This window comes from Zalophus californianus, chromosome 4 (assembly GCF_009762305.2).
Source record: "Zalophus californianus isolate mZalCal1 chromosome 4, mZalCal1.pri.v2, whole genome shotgun sequence".
Classification (NCBI taxonomy): Eukaryota; Metazoa; Chordata; class Mammalia; order Carnivora; family Otariidae; genus Zalophus; species Zalophus californianus.
Genome location: NC_045598.1, coordinates 158,132,770 through 158,152,085, shown reverse-complemented (window position 1 = coordinate 158,152,085; position 19,316 = coordinate 158,132,770). Strand labels below are relative to the sequence as shown.

The following is a 19,316-nucleotide window of genomic DNA, read 5'->3' as shown; positions in this document are numbered from 1 at the left end:
GGCTCTCACTTGCTATGCTGTCTATCCTCTAGCACCAGTGCTGCCTTCCAAAAACAAAGGACTATTCATGCTACTTTCTTCTTTAAAACCCTTTAATATTCTCCATTACTTATAGGATGATATTTGAACAATCAATTTACATGTAAGAATCTTCAAAACATCTCCATAGCCCTATCTTCTGCTAATCATCTTTTCAGCCCTTTGTACCTCTACCCTAACTCTAATCATCCCAGATGACTCCTCTTCCTCTTTGCTTAGATTTTCTTGCTAAAAGTTCAACCTTTTTCTCTGAACTCATGCTATTATAAAAGTATGTTCATTACAGCAAACTTTCATAATATATCAAGTGTATAAATGACTTTAAAATAATTGGATATTTCTTTTTTTTTAAAGATTTTATTTATTTATTTGAGAGAGAGAGAGAGAGAGAGAGAGAGCACCTGAGAGGGGGGAGGGTCAGAGGGAGAAGCAGACTCCCCGCCAAGCAGGGAGCCCGATGTGGGACTCGATCCCGGGACTCCAGGATCATGACCTGAGCCGAAGGCAGTCGCTTAACCAACTGAGCCACCCAGGCGCCCAATAATTGGATATTTCTTAATAATGTACAGAAACTATGTTATTTTATGAAACATTGAGGTGGTTTACTCATGGGAATATTACTCTCAGGATGTGATTCTTAATCATTTTGTGAGACATGGACACACTGAGAATTAAATAAACCTTAAGGATACTCCTAACCATATAAATGTACATAGGGATAAACTCTCAACATTAAAAAAAAACAAATCATATGGTTTTAGAGAGACCACATTTATCCAAAGTTTGTCCGTATTAAAATCTCTTTTGATAGACTGTCCATGATTATTGGTTCATGTACATTTCAATAGCACAAAATTTAACCTCTTCAGTTGATTTTTCCTCTTCCTAAAAGTCTTGTCGTCTGATTTAAAGGTCTGTCTTATTTTAACTCTATAATATTTTACCTGTTGTCTACATGATCATCTCATAAATCTCAGGTCTATAATAAATAAGCTAGATCATAGATGTAGTAGGTGGTGGTAGTAAACTCTAAACAAAAATTGAAAATACTATTGCCAACATTTAGCTGTTGTCTGTGTGATTCTGGGAAGGATGGAAAAAATTAGTGAAGGGTGGGGGTTAAGCTTAGGTTTGTGAAAGGTTGTCTTCAGGCTTGTGTTACCCCATCCTCCCCATCATGATCATTATGATACAAGACTTACCAGCATCCACAGAGGTGTTTGGCTCCACAATATAAGAAATTAGGTGCGGTTCTGTTTGATTCTAAGAGATACAAGTCTTGCCCTTTTATTGATAGGAGATGTTTAAGTACATGGTCATTAAAACACATGCATTTTCTTTCTTGAATTGTTTTACAGCATAGTGGTAAAATGGACGAAAACCGGTTTGTGGCAGTCACCAGCACAAATGCAGCTAAGGTCTTTAATCTCTATCCAAGAAAAGGAAGAATAGCTGTGGGATCAGATGCAGACATTGTGATTTGGGACCCAAAAGCCACCAGGTAAGTCTAAGTTCTTGTATTCCTTAGCTTCTCCATGGAGAAAAAGCACTAACTTGCAAAGAAATTATTTATTGGCCTCAATCAGACACTTCTTATTAGGTGATTTATTTACCATATATTTTGAGCCTGTGCACAAAATAAGAGGTTTTTTTTTTAAGATTTTATTTATTTATTTGAGAAACAGAGAGAGAGAGAATGAGTGTGGGGGAGGGGCAGAGGAAGAGGGAGAAGTAGACTCCCTACTGAGCAGGGAGCCTGACATGGCTCGATCCCAGGACCCTGAGATCATGACCTGAGCCGAAGGCAGACTCTTAACCCACTGAGCCACCCAGGTGCCCCAAGATAAGAGTTTTGATATACAGATATTCCTTTGTTTTCCTTGGCATAGAGGATACAAAAGTTGCGTTGCTTACCATTCCCTGGAGATGCATTTGTGTGTAAAACCAGTATGAATTTACCACTTCAGTGGTAAACTTGGCAGACACCGGAGTTCACTTGGAGGAAAGGTATAGAGAGCAATGAAGAAAATAGGAGGCTTAGTTTGAAAAGGGCTGTCTTGAAAACTCAGAATAATTATAGCCTTTTTAAAGCTTTCAGATAGAAAAATTCCAGCACAAAGGATGTCACTTTTAGTTAGCCAAATTTTCCAGTTGAGTTCATCTTGAGCTTATCATTCCCAGTAGACTCCAGCTTTTTGTTTCCGATTTCCATAATTCTATGTTAATATTGCAGATTTGGCCATTTCCACCAACTCAGGAAAGCGTTGAATAGAAGCTGAAGCTCTGGCAATTTCTCCTTATAAGACATTAGCACAGACAATGTCTGCATCCCAATTTGTGTCTTCCATAACCTTTACATTTGTACTGGAGAAAATCCCACATACTTTAATGTTGTCTGTGGGTGTTTGTGTGCGCGCGTGCATACATGTGTAAATAGGGATACATAAGACCTTATTCAAGGTCTACTAGGTTTATTGTACTAAGTGAAAGTCTATAGTTTCTTGGAGGTGCTATTGTCACAAAGGCCCAGCTGCAACTGAAATGCTCCTGGGCTACCTCTGGGGAACAGAAGACGGAGAAGCACTAGGGCTACCACTGCTATGAGCTTAAAACTAAGCCCCAGATACTCCCATAGAAAATGCTTGTCTTTGTGGTTCAACACTGTCTGGGGGCATTCATTGTCCCAGTTCAGGCAGCCGTTCACGTCGTGGGCAGTCCACGGTCATGGCAAAGCATTAGTGACCACGTACCAGCCTGTTGCTGGCTTATAGTCATGCAGCACAGTACATGGTCCTAAGTAAGCAAGAAGGCACAACTCAGGGTCTGTGTTATGACGTTAACAAGGAGCTGTTGCTTATTTAAGGACTAAATATCTGGTGGTCAAATCATCTAGGCACCTTTCCATGCAGAAGAAATGAAGCCAAATAAAACCAAATTTGGGGCAGCGTCTCTACTAGACTAGAAAAACTGTCCTTGGGAAGACAAAGGAAAAAAAATTGCTTGGATTTGGATTAGTCTGTGGATGCATTGAACATGCTATGTTTAGAGTTCCTGATATTTTAAATATCACTGCACTCACGCTATTGTACATCCGGCAGGGGCCAACCCAGCATCATTTCTGCTGTGATTCAAACAATTTAGGCTGCCGCAGGTACTGGGACAGATAGATCTTTTGAAATGATTTGTGGCTTAAGGAAATGATGATTCTTAATCAGGAAACCTCAAAAATTTCAAAAGGGAGAAGACAATCACACAGAAGAAATATTTGTGAAAAATGGTGTTTTTGAAGCATTGCATCTGGGAGAGTCCTAATAATGATAATAATTAGCGACCATTTGCATTTGCACAGTTCTCAGTGGTTTTAAAAAATGCTTTGGTATCTGAAACGTGATTTACAAGGTAAGACAAATAGGACTCCCCCTTATGGCAACGGGAAAACCATAGCACAATGGCATCCATGAACAGTGTCTTTGACTTTGCCAACTTTTATGTTTTTCATGAGATTTGGCACCATGCTATTTCATGACGCCAGAGCAGAGCACTTTCTACTGTATGTGCTTGTTCATGGTCTGTGTTTTCTTCCAATCAAGTGGGCCAGTCACAGAAAGATTTTTTGGATTTGAATCTATTCTCTATTATTCCTTTTCAAGGTGAGGGAGAAATGAAAACAGTCAACAGAGTGATCCAGCCTCATTCCCAATAGCGTGAAGAGCCGTGGGAGGCCGTTCCCTGTGGTTCCTCTTTTTAACCCGACACCTGGCATCTGCGGCAGGATCCACCTTAAGAGTCTCCTTGGCTGTTTTCATTTGTGAGGGTGACACCAGCTCAGGGGTAAAGCCTTGTCTTCCTTAGACAACTGGACAAAGAGAAATGACCCAAACCTACGGGTGTGAATAATTCACTTACTTTATTTCCACATATATTGTTGCTTGGGGGATATTTATAGGCTGTGATTATGTCTCTTTGAGTCATGTTTTTAGATGATACAAATTTAGAGCACTTTTGCACGAGTTTGAGTTGCTGATTTCTGTAACTTTGTCTTGCCCTTCCTTTCTTACTCAGTTGTTGCAAAAGAGCACATGATGATCCAGATGTTTACTTCTTATTTTGTGGGCTCTATTACCTGCTTCATGTCCCTCATTTCCCATCCAAGAAGAACTAACTTAAGGTCAAACTAAAAAGTTTCTCTGCTTTTAAGTTTCTTTCTATCTCTCTCTCTTCTCAATTCTCTAGTATTTCTTAAGTGTTACTTGTCCTTCACTTTATAGCAGTCATGATAGCAGAAAACTAAATATTTACATTTTCATATATGTGTCTCTGGGATAAAGATACGCATTGACATTTAATTACAAGCACTATGTCTTCTTTACCTACATCTGCTTATGGTGACTGCCTAGGCGCGAGGCTAAATGAAAACAGCACAGCTCCATCCGTGCTGAGCTAGGAACCCAGGCAGGTCAGTTATGGTCTCTGAGTAGCCTCCCTCTCATATGTAAAGTGAGATTATTAATAATCGTTATGCCTACCTCATCGGGTTTTTGTTAGAATCACATGAAACAATGTGTGTGAAAATGTGTTATAAATTAAGAAAACGTACCCCAGAGACAAGATATGTATTGTCCTGGTTACTTCCTATTTATCTATGTGAGCTGGTGTCATTCTTTGCTGTCCATCTTCACTTTTAGGTGTTCTCAGCTGTTTGCCTGAGGTGTCCAGGAGGCCGATGAACCAGAGGCTTCTATTTCTCTGATCCCCAGATTCTTTGAAAAAACGGGAGACCTCCTTGTTTTTCTATTCCTTTTTACTGTCCTTCTGAAAAATGGAGAAATAGATATCTTTCCTTGGCAGGATATATTGAAAGGATCCAGCCCCCTTTGGATTTCTTTGAACTTCTTCTGCATCTTACTTCTTCAACCCTTTAATTTAAGAATTTTCTCTAAGCCACCCTCAGAATATTTTGCACTATCATGATTGATATTTTTCAGTGTGAAAATTGCAGAATGTGGGAAACAGGAGAGAAGGGGCAGTTGGAGAGGAGGCTTCATAGGATAATGAATCTGGAAGAATATTTGAACAGGAAGAAAGTGTGTTTATCATGCTTCCTATCAAAAGAGAGAATTTGGGGGAAACTGCGGATTCCTTATCTAGGTCGATCATAGCTCCAGCTTTCTCTATTCTTGGCCTGCTTGTTATGCGAAAGTTGCTCATCTGGGCTGGCTGTTCCTGACCAAAATTTATGCTGATGACCTCAACAAGGACCTTTCTGAGTCATGACAATATTTTTAACCTTCTCTAACCGCCCGTCCACCACCCGGAGCTTCCCCCCACCTTCGCCACGGCCCCATCTTTGCTGTGGGAGTCTGCCTCTTCCCACCTTGCAGACTCAGCTCCGCCGACCACTGCACAGCCGCTTCCCAGAGCGGACCACGGTCTTTACTCACTGTCTTCCTCCTTCATTAACATTCTTGAAGTCAAATCCAGTTTTTAAAATAAATCTTTTATTTCAGAATATTTTTAGATTTACAGAAAAATTGCAAAGATAGTACAGAGAGTTCCCATATAATCCACAGTCAGTTTCCATTATTATTCCTATGGTAGATTTTTTTATAATTAATAAACCAATATTGATATGTTACTATTAACTAGAGTCTATGCTTCAGTGAGATTTCCTTAGGGATATTTTATTTTATTTATTTTAGAGATAGGGAGAGAGAGTGCGAGCACCCGCAGGGGGAGGAGCAGAAGGGAAGGAAGAGAGGGAAGGGGAGAGAATCTCAAGCCGACTCTGAGCTGAGCGTGAAGCCAGTCCCAGGGGATGGATCTCACGACACTGAGATCATAACCTGAGCTGAAACCAAGAGTCGGTGGCTTAACTGACTAAGCCACCCAGATGCCCCAAGATTTCCTTAGTTTTTACCTAATACTCTTTTTCCTGATCAGGATCCCATCCAGGACACCACAGGACATTCAGTCATCATGTTTCTCTAGGCTCCAGTGGTCTGTGAGTTTCTCCAACTTTCTTTGTTTTTGATGACCTTGGAAGTTTTGAGGAGTCCTGGTCAGGCATGTTGTGGAATGTCTCTCTGTTATGATTCTTCTGATGTCTTCCTCGTTATTAGCCTGGGGTTATGGGTTTGGGGAGGAAGACCAGAGAGGTACTGCCATTGTCATCCCATCCTCCCATGGATACATGCTTTCAACATGACTTATCACTGCTGACGTTGATCTGGATCAGCCGGCTGACACAGAGCTTCTCAGCTTTCTCCACTATACAAATCACTCATTTTCTCCCTTTCCAGATTGTACTTTTTAGAAGGAAGTCACTGTGCACAGCTCACACTTAGGGAGCAGGGAATTATGCTCTAGTTCTATGTTTTAATTGATTCTACGTCTTCAGGACCTGGCCCAGTTCAGCACAGAGTAGAAGCGCAATGTTGAACGGCTGAGCGAGAAGGAGCCAGCCTTCCACACTGCAGGTAGGCGTCACGTGACTAAGAAAAGGCAACAAGCGCATTATATACTTAAAGTTTCTAAGAGAGCAGATCTTAAATGTTCTCACCACAAAAAAAGAAATGGTGATTTTGTGACATGATGGTGGTGTTAGCTAATGCTTTCTGGTAATGATTTTGCACTATGTAAGTTTATCAAATCAACTTAAATTTACCCCTTGTTTTATGTCCATTATATTTTAATGAGGCTGGTGAAAAATAAAGAAATGGCATGAAGGAAAATTGGAAATATTATATTCAGCAGCAATTACAGTGAGAGGAAAAGTAAAGAAGAACAGCATTTCCTCACCTTATGCTTTTAACTTATTGCAAGTTGTCAATAAATGGTTGTTGAAAGAATGAATCAAGATGAATGTGAGTGGAAAGGATTTTTCCCAGGAGAGGAGGAAGAACTGCTCCACTGGTCTTATTTTCTTTGTGTCTTCTTCATTTTTGAGGCTGGGGAAGAACTAACTTGTTAAGCAGCTGTTATAGAGAAGAAAATGAAGCAAATAGAGTTCCGTTCCTCTGCTCCTTCATTCACGGGGTCACTCGTCATGGGGGGCACCACCATGGGCAGGACCTAAGGGTCCACACTCTGTGAGAGCCAGGCCCCACCTTTAGGAAGCTGACAGGGGCAGAAGAGGGGAGGAGAGGCGGGGAGGGGAGGGGTGGGGAGGGAAGGGGAGGAGAGGGAAGGAGAGGAGATATAATGTCAAATACTCTCTATCTTAGAAGGAATGTGTTAAGAATATCACATGAGAGGCGGGAGCAAGATACCACTGAAGTTCAAAGATCATTCTCACCTTTGCGCCGTCATTGGCATAGGACCACGTTGGAGAGGACAGTCAATGGGGCTTCTGTCCCTGAATGTCAAGACTGAACATGAAGGCAAGATAAACCAAAGGTCTGGGAGGAAGGAGCTAAGGCTGGGGATTGTGTGAGAGAACAAGTTCAGGCTGTGGAAGGAAGCAGGAAAGTGAGGAGGTCATGGGGTGCCTCTCTCCAGTTTTAATTTTGTTTATTACAGATAGAGACAATTTTAAACAGAGCTCATCTAGTGCAAAAGCATCATTTAATCAAATGAATACAATGAATGTGTCTATGGGTTTTTTTTTCTTGAATGACACTTTTTATTTTACTTACCTGATTTTGATATTAGGTGAAGGCTGGTGATGTGAGGGCTTTCCGTCTGACCACACCAACACAGATAGGCCACAATGTTCCTTTGAAATTTCCCGAAAGGTTTTAACCAAAACTGCCCAGCTGACTAGTTAGCTCTCAAATGAGAGCAGCATGCACTTCACCCCAGAGCCTGAAGGGGGCACCCACAGCCCACACTGAGACCCAACAGGGCCATTTGAGGTGCTGGTTATGCAAGAACGAGCCAGCCTCTGGAGGATGGATGTGTTTGCTAATGATTTTTGGCTTCATGGTACATAGATGTTTCCCCCTTTTTCTAAATTCTCATTATTTATTAATGGCATGTAGAAGTAAGTCGGCTTGCAACACAATCTGTAACCTTAAAAACCCGAGGGCGACCAGAGCCAAGAAAAAGCAATGCAGCCCTGCCCCCGCCTTTAAAAAAAAAAAACAACAAAAAACCTGTGTAAAGCCAGATGATTCCAGGATGAGAAATCTGACATGTGGGATGAATGGTGAGAGAGAATTGGGAGTGGGAGTCTGCAGAGAAGGTTTGGACATCCTAATGAAAGATTACCTACAATGTTACCAGCCTGTAAAAAGTGCCTGCAAAAATCAACTACAGTAGCTCTTCAGTGTCATTGCACAATAAAAACAACCTGCATTTGGTGCATATGGAGCATCCACCTTTTTCAGAAGTAAAAAGAGTCTGCTGTGTTCAGCTTGATGGCTCCTTGAGCCAGTGTCTATTGGTTGGGACAGAGATATGTGTCCTAATGCTTCACTCCTTGGGTCAAAGATTCAAATTTAAGGACCCATTCTTTATCTAAATGTTTGGCTCGTTTCTGTAAAATATGTTGGTACTTAGAGTCAAGGGGACGAAATCAGGAGTAGGATTTTCATGTGGTGTCAGGAGAGAATCTTGTGGCCTTGTGTGGTCAAGACGGAGACCTGTCAAATTGGCCAACGTGTTAAAAATCGTACTGGGGAGGATGGCATGTAAGTTACTTGCAAGCTCATAGCAGTGGCAGTAACTCACGTTCTGGCAATTTAAGACTATCCTGTGAGCTTCAGTTCTTCGGTATTCATTAAATAGCACTTAGTTACTATGGCAACTGTCCCTTTTCGGTATTTATGAGCTACAGGATATCTCACAGCATCTCAAGCACACGAACACATAGTTAACACATTGTGTGCACCAGAACATTTAATGAAGACTTCTAGCTAGACCGTACTCTGCAAAGCAGGCATATTTTGCTCGCAGCTATTTTCATTTATTATTTTTTAACTCAATTATAGCAGGCTTTGACCTTGAATCTACCATTCTTAAAGGCATTGTGCATTTCTCCTGTTTAATTTCCTTCCCTTTCTCATTGAAAATAGAGATAAATGAATTTTACCTTATATCTAGTGAAGAGTAATGACTTGTCGCCTATGAAAGTGCCTCTCTGGATTCTGGAGGGTCCTGGCGTGTGCAAGAAAGCAGGGAAGAATGACTGTTTCACGCTTGGGTAATGGGAGTTGGGGAGTGTGGGGACAAAGAAGAGATAAGGGAGAAAGTGCCCTTTGGCGAATAACGACGGCTTCTTATTATAGCTATATTATCAGGGACTGTTTCACAGAAGCTTCAGGCATTTTCCCCTAAAGTCGCACACTGGCTTTCATTTGACTAATTGGTACACTACACTCTTCCTCCTCCTCAAAACTAGCATGCGCACACACACACATACTAGCACACACTCACACCCGTGCACATAAACACAGCAACTGTGTTTCTGCCTTTAAAAGTCGGTCAGCCTGAAGACCCTGCTTGTAACGCCTGTTTCTAAGCGTGTTTATAACTCCTCCCCCAGTTCCCAAACTCACACCATGGTGGTGCATATGCATGGGAGGAGGGGGTGGGAGGCCCAGGCCTCGTACCAGGTACATGGGTGGAAATGACAGTTTACGCTGTGGTTGTTCACTGTGTCGTCTTGCGTCCATTCATGGAGGCCACGTGGTGAGAGGTTAAGGTTGTCCCGGCTATGCTTTGCACAACTACAGGGGCACCCTTCACGTAGTGGTGACCAGAGATGTAGACAGTAATTATGACCGTTTTCCAGGGGATGATAGCAAAGTATCTTGAGGAATAAGTGTCTTTTGCTAATCGACACAAAATCCTGCCCATCTTCCTGGTTCCCGGGGGCAGGAGCAGAACCATAATGTAAAGCAAAAGGCTTTGGGGTTTAATCCCTTTTACTAACTAGAAGTGACCTTGGGAATGTTACTTAATTTTTCCGAATTTCGGTTTCTTTCTCTGTAAAATAGGGATGATGATAATGATGGTATTTATTTCATAGCATGGTCATGAGTATTTAAAAACAAAATAACTAAAATGCTTGGGACAGAATTAACTAATGTCCAGCAGTGCTTGGCATGCAGTAGGTGCTCAGTTAGTAGGAGTAGGTTGTCAGTGGCAGTAGACTGTCAATTTATTGAATAGGTGGGAGCTATTATTAACTATGGCTGTGATTCAAAAGTCCTTGCAGTAACGACTTAATTCAGACATGACCAAAAGATACTAGAATTCTATTTCATATAGAAGTTCCATCTCCTGTGTGTCTTGCTCACATCCAATTTTCACCAAGAATGACTAAAACTGAGAAGCTTGAATGGATTCGTTTGGCTGAGATAACTTGATTAAAGGAGGACTCAAGTGCCCCCAGAGCTGCCTCCATTGAAAAATTGTTTGCTGTGAAACTGTTCCAACCAACCACCTAGGATTTATTTTCTGGCCTTCAGAAGACATTTGCTTTTTTTTTTTTTTTAATGTTTTATTTATTTGTTCATGAGAGTCAGAGAGAGAGAGAGAGAGAGAGGCAGAGGCAGAGGGAGAAACAGGCTCCCCACTGAGCAGGGAGCCCGATGTGGGGCTCGATCCCAGGACCCTGGGATCATGACCTGAGCGGAAGGCAGATGCTTAACCATCTGAGCCACTCAGGCGCCCCAAGACATTTGCTTTTTTAAAAAAAGTTTTTGACTATGCATGCTTAATAAAACTGGTTTTGCTGATCACATATGGGTAAAATTTTAACCACGATTTATTCCAGCTTGTTTATTTAAGCATGTTCTTATGCAACTGAACCTTTCAAGTGAGCTAGAAAATTATTTCCAGGACTTCACTACTAATGGCTTTTTTTTTTTAATTATAAAAGAAAAGCAGCTTAGGAACAGATCACAATAACCCATTCTATAGTTGATCATTTGCCTTGGTCAGGGTAAGCACAGTTTATTTTAAGTGTTAGGGTAAAAAATAAGCTCAAAGGGGACATGGTTGTACAAAAAGCATAGGCTTTTCTAACCAAGCAGCTACTATATTTTTCTTTCTACCTGACATATATTATCTATTTTTCTGTCTTTGGCATTTGCCTATCTTATTAACAGCCGCATCCCTAGGTTTCAAAACAGTGCTGTTACATCACATAGAGGAGCTCAATAGTTATTTGTTGAGTGAATAAACCAGATACTAATAGTCTTGGGCCAATGAACCAATGTGTGATTTAAAACTTTTGGTTGGGCTTTGTTTATCTGTTCCTTGAATTGGTTTAGGATAGGTTTTACATTACTTCCTTTTGGGTTAAAGAAAAAAATAATAATTCTTGGCATTTCTACCTTCTCCTTCCCCAATGTAGGGGTTGGCAAAGAGGAATTCCAGAGTTAGTGGCCAGTTGCGTTGCCAGAACTGGTCAGGAATGTGGCTTAAGCCAGGCTGGATCCTTTAGTGGGTCAAATAATTCTGGTTTTTGCCCAGACTCACTCTTAATTCTGGCCACTTATCTTAAAAACACGGGAACCTTGGTTATAGAGGAAACAAGAAAACAAAGTGAAAATGGATCAAAAGAAATTTAATATCCGTACCTGGAAAGAATCCCAGGGTCCTTAGATTCTGAAAGCACAGCAAAGAGCCATGGCTTTTTACAAAGGCCTTTGGGGAAAACATCAGTAAAACTGCGCCCCTCTCATCAGAAGAGGATCACAGTGAAAGTCTATTTGGAGGCAGCGAGTGATGTAGAGAAGGGCAGTCTTTTCTAATGGCCTGAAAAAACTCCAAAAAACTTAATTGAAGCTGATCTACCTTTTCTTTTTAAGAGCACAGGTGCTCAACGTATGGTCCCTGAGCTGGCAACATCAGGTCATTTGGGAATTTATTAGAAATGCAAATTCTCAGGCACTACCCCAGACCTGCTGCCTCAGAAACTCTGTGGGTGGAGCCCAGCGACCTGTGTTTTAACAAGAACTCCAGGGGATTCTGATGCATATCCAAGTTTGAGAACCACTGGTTCTCATGATATTAGAGAAGACTTTGGGATTCATAAAGTCCAGTTAACTCCCTAAACAGAGTCTCTATGGCCTTGCTTGATTACTACTAGCTTTAAGGAAGTTACTACCTAACCAAACTGTTCAGTCCTCCCTGGCATGGCTGTAACTGTTAGGATGTTCTTCCTTTGTTTGCATTAAAAATTACCTCTTTCTGGCTCCTAAAATGTTTGCCTCTGGAGCTATGCAGAATTTATCTATGTTCTCTTAAGATAGTTCGTTCATTCATTCATTCATTCATTCAAATATTTGAAGAAAGTCATTGGCCCCCAATAACCCATCCCACCACCAAATAAGCATTCCTGATCCCTCAGTAGATCTTTAGGTCCATGATTAGCAGAATCCCAATGTCCTGACCAGGCTCTGTTCACCCTTCTCTTGACACACACTTGTCCGTGTCCTACAAAGATTCAAATCTGAGAACTAGACATGATTCTGCCTGGAATACCACCAGACAGGAACATGTGAGGCTGATTAGTTTTATACTAAATGTAGAACTTTGCATTTCCTTTATTACATTTTTTTTAGGATGCACCTTATGAAATTGCCATTTGCAGTTTACAAACAGTGAAATGTAAGTAATTGCCTCAAGTTCCAATATCTTTTTTTTTTAAGATTTTATTTATTTATTTGACACAGAGAGAGAGAGATCACAAGTAGGCAGACAAACAGGCAGAGGGAGAGGGAGAAGCAGGCTCGCCGCTGAACAGGGAGCCCGATGCAGGGCTCGATCCCAGGATGCTGGGATCAAGACCTGAGCCGAAGGCAGCCACTTAACCGACTGAGCCACCCAGACGCACGACGTTCCAATATCTTATTACATTTGTTCAGCTGGTAGTTTAAAAACTGGTATTGGGTCTTCCTCTCTGATGTTTTATGTTAAAATGACTAGGAGTATACTCATTGACTGCTTTTCTATATTACACTTTTAAGTCCACTTGAGCAGAGAGTAATTTATAATGTCTAGCATTATAAATTATTCTAACACTCAGTGTCATAATAATTTTTAGAAGATGCAATATTTAATATAGATAGCAAGTACAAAAAATAATGACTTGCGTATTCACCCCCAACAACTACCTTGGATCCTGGATTTGATGTTTATCACTCCCATGTGTTTTTTTTTTTTTCTATTTCTACTGTATGGAGATGCTGTCCCAGACCATGATGTATATGTACATATATATAATTTTGTGAATTTTTAGCTTTATATGAAGTGTCTTGTACTACATATATTATTGTGTGACTTTCTCAGTACTCTCTTTCTGGGACTTATCCATGTTGAAATGTGTAGGTTGTTTCATTCATTTTCACTGCTATATAGTATTTATTTTTGAATATAGCATAATTGATTATATATTCTTTGCTCAGGACATTTAGGACATTTCACTATTTCAGACACTGTGTACATCCTTGGATACAGGTGTAAGAGTTTCTCTAGCACTTCCAACTAGCCCCTGATTTCTTTGACATCAAATGCTGTCAAATTTTGCCAGTAGAAGCATATAAAATAGCTTGGTTTTTTATTTTTTTTATTTTTTTAGATATTTTTAAGATTTTATTTATTTATTTGAGAGAGAGAGAATGAGAGCTAGAGAGCACGAGAGGGAAGAGGGTCAGAGGGAGAAGCAGACTCCCTGCTGAGCAGGGAGCCCGATGTGGGACTCGATCCCGGAACTCCAGGATCATGACCTGAGCCGAAGGCAGTCGCTTAACCAACTGAGCCACCCAGGTGCCCTAAAATAGCTTGGTTTTTTAAACTAAATGCAAAACTTCCCATTTGTCCCTATTACATTTTATCTTGTCCCACCTTCATTTATTCAGTTATTAAAAGCCAGATATCAGGCCCCTGCTATGATCCAGAGGCCACAGGAGGTAGCTGAAGACAAAGTGAATAAGGCATAATCTCACTTTTTACCCAGGGTGGCAAGGGCAGGCCTTCCTTTCTGCTGCAGTCATTGATTTTCGAGTTGAGAGTCTTACATTTCAGGTATTGGCTCTCACTGCCGGAGAGATCTCCTCACTCTTACCCATATAAACGGAGATGAAGGAATGTCCATACATATGTGTGTGTGTGTATAAATATATATATATATATATTCGTGTAGAGCGATGAGCTGGGAGTGCTCAGTGAGCTGAGCTGCCTGTCTGCCTGTGAATCCAAGGTCAGAGCTACCTCACCATTCTGCAGGGCAGCAGATTGCATGCTCTGTCCTTGGTGACAAGTGTGCACTTGGCAGGTGTGTGGCATGGGTCCTCGCAAATCTGCCAACACTCCTGGACGCCACTCCTAGCACGTTTGGCTGGCAGTGGGATTCCTTGGACATGAGAGGACCGTTGACTTGTTCGCTTAAAAGCTGTCATGTGCTTGTGAACACCTACTCCATGCGCCCTCCCACGAGAGCGGCCTTTGCAAACTGGTGCAAGCTTGGGAAGGAGAGTCAGGGAACATTAGGTTTGTTCTGCAGCTGCAGCTGGAGTCATATTCTTGCCTAATTTCCTTTGTCTAACTTGATTTCTTTTTGGCTGGGAGGCAAATGGATCAATATTGTTCTTTATGCCGAGATTATGTTGCCTGAAGGAAATTTCCCGTCAGTTCAGCGTGCCCGCCTCCAGTCCTGTAACTGGGTCTGCGTGCCACATGGGCAGTGAAGGGCCTCCCCAGACGGGCACGTGAAGCCTGCCATGTGTGCGGAGTGCTCTTCTTGGGGGGGGGGGGGTCAAGCAGTCTGAGAGAATGGTCAGGAGGCTGTTGGTGGACTCTGGCTTGAGGGGATAAGACCTCAGACAAGATGATGGCAACAAAAGTGTGGGGAGGGGAAGGAATTGATTTAATTGATTGATTTCCTGGAAGGAAAACTCTTCCCCAACAACTTGGTGGAAGATTGGAAATGAATGAAGTAGAGGAGTCAACTGCAACTTTATTAATTTATGACCCAAGTATTTATTGAGTTGCCAACCAGGTGCCATACATTGTACTCAAAGCTGAGTGAGAAGTGTCTTCCCCTAATGTAACTCAGGACCTAACTGGACTGGTAAAAAAATATTCAACATAACTATCATATAAAGTAATAGATGGGGGTGTGTGTGGCCCAGTGGTTAGGGGACATGGGATCTAGAGCAGAACTGGATCAGTGGATTCAAATCCCAGCTATGTCAATACTATCTGTGTGACCTTGGAAGCGTTCCTCACCTCTCTTGAGGTCAGTTTCCTGCCAGCAAAATGTAGATATGCTAATAATAATACCAGCCTCTGGGGGTTGTTGGAAGGAGCACAATACCTTCAACCTGATGCGTTGGCATATAGTAAAACTTTAAGAGACATTAATATCTCTATTATCATTATCATACAAAATGATAAGACATGAAATATTTACAAACTAGCGGGGAGGAATCAGAGTAAATGACCTTTATGATATGGGAATCTAGAGGGACAAACGCTTAGAGAAATCCACAATAACCCCAGAATTCCAGTTTGTTTTGTCAATCACAGTTTCACTCCTGTTTATATATCCTCCTCTGCACATTTAGGGTGTAATTGGCAGATCAACGAGGCACAATTGTAGCTGCAACTTGTGTAGGAAGCCCTAGACATCAGGTTATACAGGGCTGTTGAACATTTTCTGACTTCTCCAGGAAAGGCTCTCTAGATAATGATTTTGTGTTAGCCCTTTTTTTTTTTTTAAGATTTTATTTATTTATTTGACAGAGAGAGAGAGAGCACACAAGCAGGGGGAGCAGCAGACAGAGGGAGAAGCAGGCTCCCCGCTGAGCAGGGAACCCAATGCGGGGCTCGATCCCAAGACCCTGGGATCATGACCTGAGCCAAAGGCAGATGCCCAGATGCCCAATCAACTAAACCACCCAGGAGCCCCTGTGTTAGACCCTTTATCCAGGTTTCATATACTTGGATAACTTTATAGTTTTTACTTTTTGTTTTTGCTATTTTAAATCCAGATTTGGGATTATTTCCATTGGACAGATTATTGAAAGCAGAATTACTGTATCAAAGTATATGCTGATTTAAGGGCTCTCTGCATATGCGGTTACCACCCCATAGCTCCTCACCAGCTCTGGACACAATCTTTTCTTCCGCTTTGCTTTTTGTTATTTTTGCAAGTAAAAAATGTTACCTTCAGCTGCAATGTATTTGAGCACTAGGGAAGTTGAATACTTTTTCATGTTTATTAGTCATTGTTTTTTTTTTCTTATAGAGAAATATCTATTCATGCCCTTTGTTTTTTTTTCTTTTGGTAACATATTACTTGTCTCTTTATTTAAATAGTCTGTCATATTTCTTGCAAATTCCCCGAAGTTTTTTGAGGAATAAATGCTATCATCATGTGAAAGTGTTTCACAGAAACTGTAAAGTGCCATATATATATATATAGATATTATTGTTATTAAAAAGTTGACCTTGTTCATATGTTAGAATCAAGTTTATAACAAACAGGGTCTTGCAAACTCAGAAACAGGCATGACGAGAGTGGGAGCTTCATTCAGCAGGGATTTCTATCTGTTTTATTTCCTGCTGCATCTCCAGGGCCTAGAACAGTGCATGGCATGGAATCAATCAGTCAGTTGGCAATTAACAGATATATGTTGGTAATCAATGGTAATTAATCAGTATGTTGGTAACCAGTAAATATATGTTAAATCAATGAGTATAAGATAAGCACATAGATGGAAAGGGTTTTTCTACAACGTTCCACCAAGATGACTTCTTCATTTCACTTTCTTTTCTGCCTCAAGCCAGAATTGAATAGACAGCCAGGAGGTCAGAACTTTGAAATAGTGGCCTCACAATTCTGGGCTTATGAAACTCATTTCTTAGCACCTAACTTTCTATATGATGACATTGTAAGCCTAATTAACAATTCTTACCTCATTTATTTAGGTGATAAACCAGAGACAAGAAGAGTTTAATGACCCAAGCATGGCTTTCAGCAATATGATGAAAGACCCAGGTTGTTGTTTTGTTTTTCCTATGAGAGCATTATTAGCCCCTAAATATATGGCACCTCCGAGTCCCCACATCCCTCATTTGTTTTCTGGCACCTATGAGAATAAATCGTGCACAAAGTCTAAAAGAAAACATGATGGTAGTCCTTAAAATTGATTCATTCTTTGGTTGCCTATTTTTGGGGAAAGGTTTTGCATAGAAATTTATGCTGATGAGTATAATCTCATGTATAGACTTATATTCAACTACCCACTCAGGGGTTTGGTACTGTGTTCTTTTCTACAGTGTTTCCGTTCTGTTTTTATCCTTAATTATCCTACCTCACATTGTGTTTTCCTTTCAAAGTGCTTTAGTATTTCTGGAGGGAGATTATGTAAATTTTCATATAAAAGCACATTTCATTCAAGACCTGTGTCCTGGATGGATCTCTTCTAGTGGGAGGCAATATATAGTGGTGAAGCACTTAGTATTGGATTCTGACGTATGATATTAGATGAGTTACTCAGCTTCCTTGAGCCTCAATTTCTTTATTTATAAAATAGGTATTTAAAAGGAGCCTGCTTCCGTAGGGTTATAAGGAGGATTACGTAAAATAATGCATGAAAAGATGCTAGCATACAGTTTGACATATAAGCATGCAGGAAATAGAAACTTCAGCTGAATGGTATTATGGATCATCATCATGTTTGCATTGGTGACTTGACCATGGCTCCTAGCCACTGAGGTGCTATTAGGAAATGTAAGAAGAGCAAGTGAAAACGTCAAGGGTGGATGCTTTTGGATAGCAAAAGAGAAGGAAAGAGATCCCTGCAAGAAATTATCCCAGACGTGACTCATTGAAATGTCTAGGGAAGACGAACCATGAGAGATGATGGACTCTGAAAAACAAACTGAGGGTTCTAGAGGGGAGGGGGGTGGGGGATGGGTTAGCCTGGTGATGGGTATTGAGGAGGGCACGTTCTGCATGGAGCACTGGGTGTTATGCACAAACAATGAATCATGGAACACTGCACCAAAAACTAATGATGTAATATATGGTGATTAACATAACAATAAAAAAATTAAAAAAAAATAAAGTATGTGGAATATATTAAAAAAAAAATGTCTAGGGAACGGAATCATGCGACATTATGCTTGCCTCTTCGCCTTCCCGGGAATCCTGGAGGCCAGACCTCCCTTCCTTGGGTCACAGACTAGGAATTCTTTCCGACTCTCTCCAGGATATCTCCCAGTTCTCTGGCAGCCTGCATTTCTAGAGCCACCTCGGCCACAGCCTTCGCCTCTCTCCTCCACTAACACACCTCTCAGTTGTCGAGCAGTGGTTTTCCAGTGTCACACTGCATTTCATCTGCCAATGTTTATGCTTATTACCTCTTTTTATTCCCCTTAGTAGGGATGGAAGGAAAATACATCATCTTCCTTTCAGAAAAAAAAAAAAAAAAGAGTAAGTTTAGAAGTCCCCCAGACATTCATTTCTGGTACCCAGCCTTCTCTTTTCTAACCCCTTAAAGAACTCAACTGTCTTCCCTTTATAGTCCAGGCATTCCTTTCTCTCCCTAAAATATAGCATTATAGCTAAAATCCTAAGTATCTGGCCTACTCTGACTTTTCAGGAAGGGTATTGTGTGAATGTTAGCCCGTGTATTCCTGCATAGAGAACCGGCATCTTGTTTCTGCCCAAGTTGTGCCCATACGTAGTCTGTCAAACAATGTCATCAGCCAAGGGCAAGGCAGCTTCCCAGCATGGGGACAATGTAATTACAAGACCAAGTCCACACACCACCCCAGAAAGTTACTTTTAACTCTGGCCAATATGTTAGGCCAACAGCCTTGCCTGGTACAAGTGAATAATCATACCTCACCTATATGCACTTACCTGTTCAATATTCATAGGACATACATCCTAGAATCATGCTAGCTTATGCTGATTCACATTCAGTCCCTGTTCCTTTAAGACACTAAATTATTTTTAGTTCCCCACTTTCTGAAAACTAGTATATGGAACATGAAATATTTATGTTAGGTAATAATGTAGACATTTATTAATAAGTTATTTTCAGGTAAACAAATGTGCATATAAAATGCCTTCTCTTTGCTCAGGGCTGTGTGAGGCATGGGAGGTGAAGGAGTGATACCTACTTCCAAGGTCAACTTGTTAAATTCATTTTCTCTAACCATGATCGACACCACCATTTGTGACCTATATGATATGACTTCAAGGACAAAATAGCAGGGTTACCTGACCAGTTTATTTCTTTAAGTCAACGTTGGGGAGCATTTTTATGAACCTGCATTAAATCTCTCATCATGCATTGAGCACCAGTAGA

The 19,316-nt window shown here is 41.0% G+C and overlaps 1 protein-coding gene across 3 annotated transcripts in view; it reads left to right on the top strand.

Annotated features, from left to right (window-relative positions):
• The window catches only part of DPYS (dihydropyrimidinase), a 70,330-nt gene that overhangs the window by 32,362 nt on the left and 18,652 nt on the right, over nt 1-19,316 (top strand). For all 3 annotated transcript variants that reach the window (XM_027614397.2, XM_027614565.2, XM_027614478.2), the window contains one exon: nt 1,398-1,540. In XM_027614397.2, coding sequence (XP_027470198.2) covers nt 1,398-1,540 — 143 coding nt within the window. The remainder of the gene's footprint in view (nt 1-1,397; nt 1,541-19,316) is intronic.